Source organism: Lonchura striata, chromosome 5 (genome assembly GCF_050655825.1).
Source record: "Lonchura striata isolate lonStrDom1 chromosome 5, ASM5065582v1, whole genome shotgun sequence".
Taxonomy (NCBI): domain Eukaryota; kingdom Metazoa; phylum Chordata; class Aves; order Passeriformes; family Estrildidae; genus Lonchura; species Lonchura striata.
In genome coordinates, this window is record NC_140707.1 from 39,647,641 (window position 1) to 39,653,640 (window position 6,000).

Genomic DNA, 6,000 nt, shown 5'->3' on the forward strand with positions numbered 1-6,000 from the left:
AATTTTAGCAGCTAAATGGCTCTGCTCATTCTCTGATACCTAATGATAATGTCTCCAATTTCACACATTGATTTTTAAACAATGCGTGTCAAAATAAAGTGAGTTCTGTAATCAAATTAGCACAGTCACAGGTTTGCTGCCTTCTCCACACCTCATTGGAAACACCACATTTTTGGAGCAAACTAATTCCCTTATGCTCAAGGTGACTGTTGGAGTGGAGCTTGCAGCGTTCTGCCCAGGCCATATGCAGGAAGGACCAGCTGCTCGTCAGCCATAACAGCTGTAGCACAGCACAGCCCATCCTCTAGAAATTGTTCCATTCTCCCTGAAAACATCTTGAAACATCTAAGCTCTACATAAGCAACCAATAAGAGACTTCTCACCAAATCATCTTCTTAGTGGACTCCAGACAAACACCCTTTGAGTTTTTGCAGTACTTAGTATTAAATTAAGTGTGGTTTTAATCAGAAAGAGGGTGGGAGGAAGAGCAGAGGAATTTAGTATTGGCAAAAGGTACAATATGAACCTTGGAAACACTAAGTCATGTAAATTGTGGGACAAGGTCTGTGAGGTGGGGTTTCTTCTTTGTTTCTCTTGTTCCATGGGAAACAATACAGGGAGGGAAGGAGAATTCAGGTATTATGACTCCTGAACCTGCTGCAGACTTTAGACTCTAGTATATTGGTGTAGGGCCCTACACACAGGCAGTAAATTTACTAAAGACTGGCTCTTGAGGCATGCCTGCTGATCAGTTCCCTGTGTCTCTTCTGTGCCTGGTAAGGGATACAGTAAAACATAAAGGGAAACATATTTTATGTGGTCTAAGCCAGATACAGCTATTAAAATCTGGCACCTCTATGTCTGTGTGGCTAAATGCTCCAGAAGAATGGGTCTGCAGTATGAAGCAAGTTGTTTCATTGCGCTGAATTTGATATGACCTTTGAAACCAGTATCTGTGCTAGCAGAGTGTAATCCAAATCAGTGCCAGGAGCATCTATGATGTATGATGGAACAGAGATACTTATAACCTAGGCTGGGTTGTTTTTTTTTTTTGTTTTGGTTTGTTTTGGTTTTTTGTTTGTTTGTTTGTTTTTTGTTTTTATTTTTTTTGCTTTTCCCCTCATATTAGGAAATACCATATGAAGAGAAATTAGAGGGTGGTATGGTAGAATAGGAAAAAAACTCCCAGATACTGTAATTGGACTGAACCACTATGTCAGCCCAAGGAACAAAAGGGAAGAACAAGAACAACTTCCCAGGCATCCCCATCTACCTAGTCATACTCAGCTTCTGGGTTCCTTAAGGTCTCACTAGCAACAGCTTAAATATTTTTCCCAGACTTTTTGAGCTACGTGCTAAAGGAATGTTATTGCCTTGGTTGAGAAGCCCTAGCAGGCCTGTTCTTTTATCCATGGACTGCCTAGAGAACAGTCATCAAAGCCATTGAGGGCCGTAAACTGTTTTTCCTGGTCTCTGTTATGATGCTGGCAAGACCTACAGCAGGCAGGGGTCCCTGTGCATGTCAGGCAGTTGTGTGGATGTTGGCAGTTGCTGCTGTTTCTGACTGCAGGAGATGCTCCTGTCTGTTCTGAGCAACAGGGAATTCGCCCTGTTGAGGTGGTTGGTGGTGTGGATGGGGATGACATTGCCTCTACACTTGTTTTGATACTATTAACCATGCTTCTCTTTGGTTTACTCCACAGATACTATGTGGGAAAGAGATCCCTCGCTGGGTGAACCGCCTGGCCTACTTCAGCTCGTGCATCCCCTTCCTTCAGAGCTGCCTCCCTAAGGAATGGCTGACCCCAGCAGCCCTGCAGAGCCACATCAGCCTTGGCCTCCACAAGGAGGAACAAGGGGACACAACGGATGAGGAGTCCCCCTCCACCTCTGCAGCCCCCTCTGCCTCAGGCACATCACGAACCTGTAGACATACACGGGTCTAAACTGCCCAGTTTGCCCTCAAGTAACATCCCTGCTCTCTTGTTCTATTTATTTCTCACACCCTTTCACACACATTGGGTTCTCTCTTCAACAGACAACACAGGGGACAAGACCTTTCCACTTCAGTCCTTTTTCCAAGGACTGCCACTACAGTTGCTCAGCAAAATGACTGTGAACCCCGACACAGAACTGAGGATTGTGGTGACTAAACTGTATTCTCCTCCAGGGGCCTCCATGATCCTTGATCTACAGAGAACTGCTGACTCTCTCAGGCATGAAAGCATGTGTATGGGCAGAGTGCACATACTGTGATGTTCCTACTCTGGAACTGTTTTATCTTTTTATCTTTTCCTCTCCCATTTAAGCCCAGCAGTCTCTTCTCTGTTTTGGCTGGGTTTTCCCGTCCCCACTGACAAATCACCTGCCCAAACCCAGTGAAGGAACCAGAGCCAGAACTCAACCTTCTTATTTCTTAGACCAGCAACAAACTCCACTCAGATCCATCCCTTTTGTAATTATCAGGTTTCTAACTCATGTGAAGGACAAATGAAAGGTGCTCCTGTTCTACAACCACCTGTTTTCAGTACTCAAATTTAAGAGCTTAAATTATTGTCCTGCTCTTGAAAATAATAACAAAGAACCTAGAAAATGAATGTGTTACTGTGGCTTTTCTTTGGGGTCATAAAGAGCACGGGGCTGTGGTGATTAGAGCAGCTACTAAGTAGATGCAGAGATGACTTGACCATATTGGTGCTTTTTGGCACAGAACTTTCTCAGTTTTCCTAATCCTAGGCACTATTCCTGGTTTCCTTTCCCCCCACCCCAGATCCCCAGATTCCCTTGGAATCTCTCTCCTAGCTGACATTTGCTGGCTGTATTTGGGGAAATGGTCTTCCTGAGCACAAGGAAGAGGAGAGTGAATCTGTTTGGAAGGTCAGCATTTCCTTCAGATTTTCCTCCTGCACTCACAGACATTAAACATGGCTTCAGAGCCATACTTCCCTGGCCTATTTTCAAGCCAACCCAAGAAGATAAAAACAGAATGGTGAACACAAAGAATGTCAACCTGTTCTTTTCTCCTCCCTTTTTGGAGGTGGAGGGAGAAACTGGGCCACATCTGGAAAGCACAAATGACCCTTCCAATGCATGGGCAACCATGGTGCCTTCCTCTGTGTGCACTATTTCAGTGGAATCAAACATGGGCACAGCTGGCTCACTGGCCTCTCCAAGTTGGCTCCTGACAAGAATCAGGTCATTGGATGTTTTTTTTGCTAATTCCGACAGCTGATGAGAAAGCACAGAATGAGGAAGGGACAAGTACACTAACTCTTCCACTCAATTACCTCACTAGGAATTCTAGTCAGAAGGTGTAGGAAACAATGAAAGGGGAAATCCAGGTCCCCTCCCTGCCTTGCAACTCTCTTGGCTACACAAAGGAGGATGACAAAGGAACAGGTAGTGTGCTGAAAGGGAGTTGTCATTTTAGAAATGGTGTTCTCAACAGCTATTACTAAACCAGGACTTCCACCCTGGACCCAGAGGTTACTACAAGCCCTTAAGATGTTGGTTGTTTCCTTTTTTTGGTCACAAATGGATGCAAAGTCCAACCAGCTGTTTCTTTAGCTCAGGTATACAGGAGTGTGTGCTTTCAGGGCTGAAAGTCTCAGCTATGATGTACAGCATGTCTGCACAGACAATGTGTAATGATTTGTTATATGTGCATGCCTTTAGTGAAGCAGAAGGCTCTGGAGAGACCTACTGGATGGAAATGTAACTCACAGGATGGCCTTGCTCCATTGCCTCCTAAAGTGATGTGTGTTCAGCCAACAAAACCTTTACAACATGCCTCTCATTTTCATCCTCTGTACAAACTGCTGCAAGCTCTGTACTGAACTAAAGTCATGTTCCTTATTAACCTTGGCTACCTACAGCCAGTGTTGCATTGTGAGCCATTCTGCAGCTCTCAGTAACCAGTCCAATACCAATCTTGATTAGTATGGCTTGTCCAGGGATGTTTAATACGATTTCCATCATGGTCTCCATGCCGCTGCCCAGAAACCATATTGCACAATGCACTGTTTCATTCTGTATTCCCTGCAGTCATGGTCATTGCAGCCTAAACCATTGCAGCATTGCAAGCTTCATTTGTCTGAAGTTCCCAGGGTTTCTGCCAACAGCCAGCAGCACATTATGTGCAATGAATTTTAAAGGTCCTTCTCAGGGGGAAAGTAAGAAGAGGCTTTCCCAGACCATTTGTCCAGGCCAGGGCAACTACAATCAGAAACACCTCATCCCCTTTGCTGTGACAAAAGCCAGCCAGCCATCACCCTTGTGTTTCTGCTCTGCACCTTCAGATGAAGCATCATGTATACATCTAGGAGATGGGCTCCAGAGGCACATTTCACACAGAAAACCCTCTCACAGTACTTCACAAAGTAAAAAACGCTTAGCTGGATGAAAACCTGGACAAGAAAACCACATTTAGCCTACTTGGGAATATAAATATATGCTTGAAATATTTGGAACAACATTTGGGGCAAGCTGTGAATGTCATAAAACCCCCAGATGTTTGTTTACCTGCTTTTATGTTTGTCTGTTTATGACAGTATGGGTCACATCAAGGAGGCATCAAACCTCTTCTGTAAATCAAACCTGGAATATACTCCAATCTTCAAAACTGTTTCTCCCTACCCCTCTCTGTTCAAGGTGACTGATCAACCAATAATGAAAAGAACAAAACGACACTGTGGAAATAAAATATATATTGATGATGGCTTTACCTCTGTAATTTAACAGCATTTTAGATTATTAAACATTAAGGCATTTTAACATCCTAATTTATTGTTCAGCTGTGTTACAGTGTGTTTGTCTCAGGCATTTTTATTATCCTTCCAATTATTACAAAATTGTTGTTATTACATAATTATATAATATTTGTATTTAGTTACACGTTTACTTTCTCTTGCTGCTTTCTCTGCATAACACCATGTGGAAAATTTTAAATACCAACAGCAGTTACCAATGAAAACAAAAGAACACCATATGAATCTTAACAGAGCACCCCATAGCAGATGAACAAATTTAACCCTTCTTCTTTCAGCCAGGAATTTTGGTGTCCATTGAAAAGCTGGGATGATAGGCCACCAATTCTGCAAATGGGCCTCAGCAGCTGTGGGTTACATCTCTAGCAGTGACCTAACAGTATTCAGGTGGGACTCTAAGACTGGAGGTAAGGTTAGCCTAACACTGGAATATTAAAGGTGCAAAACAAACTGTTGCTAGGGAAGGCATAAAAGGAGAGAAGCAACTAGCAACCTCTTTTCTCAGCATGTTTTTATCTATAGTAGCAATTCCCTTAATTTAATGACATTCTTTCTGTTTTCTTTCTGGTCAGTTGCCTTCCTCTTCACCAATCTGTGATTTGAGGCCTATTTTTCTCAAATTCTGTAGAAGGGACACTCGTGCTTTCAGAGGCCCTGGGTGTGCCAGTTTCCCAGCACGGAGCCTGTGCTCTGTGATGAGTTCATCCCAGGCTCAGCACAGCATGGGGATGGACACTGACAGACCTGTGCTCTTGCTCTCACTACTCCCAGCTGAGAGTTTGCATCTCTGGAATTCAGACCCATGTTGCCCTTGTTTTACTGAGGTACTCAAGAAATAGCCATTTCCTGCTATATTGGTTTTTTTTTTTTATTATTATTATTATTCAGTTTTGTTTCTTTCTCTCTAGACTGGTAGGGCTCTCAGAACAAGTCAGTGGATATTGGATTGCAATAATATTAGCTTATCTTACTATATGGGTTTGATTTTATTATTTTTTTAGTTTGTGTATATGTGCTCTCTAATTAACATGGTCAGAACACTTTATTAAGTACCTCCACCACTTCCTTGATTAATGGAGAAAACCAAAGGAAGGGATCATCAATGTTCTATTTTCAAATGTTTTTAAATCACTCTTTGAGTTGAGGCAGCAGGTGCCCTGTTCTACTTCATCCCTGCCCTGCATGCCATCGCTGTGTATGAAAAGGCTGTGTAGTGATTCAGAAGTATGTAAAA

The 6,000-nt window shown here is 43.0% G+C and overlaps 1 protein-coding gene across 4 annotated transcripts in view; it reads left to right on the forward strand.

Moving 5' to 3' along the window:
• LOC110476077 (deubiquitinase DESI2) overlaps nt 1–4,781 on the forward strand; it is a 50,033-nt gene extending 45,252 nt beyond the window's left edge. For all 4 annotated transcript variants that reach the window (XM_021540749.3, XM_085582003.1, XM_085582005.1 and 1 more), the window contains exon 5: nt 1,704–4,781. In XM_021540749.3, the coding sequence (XP_021396424.1) occupies nt 1,704–1,946 (243 nt within the window). In that variant the 3' untranslated portion in view covers nt 1,947–4,781. The remainder of the gene's footprint in view (nt 1–1,703) is intronic.
• Nucleotides 4,782–6,000: the final 1,219 nt, after the last annotated feature.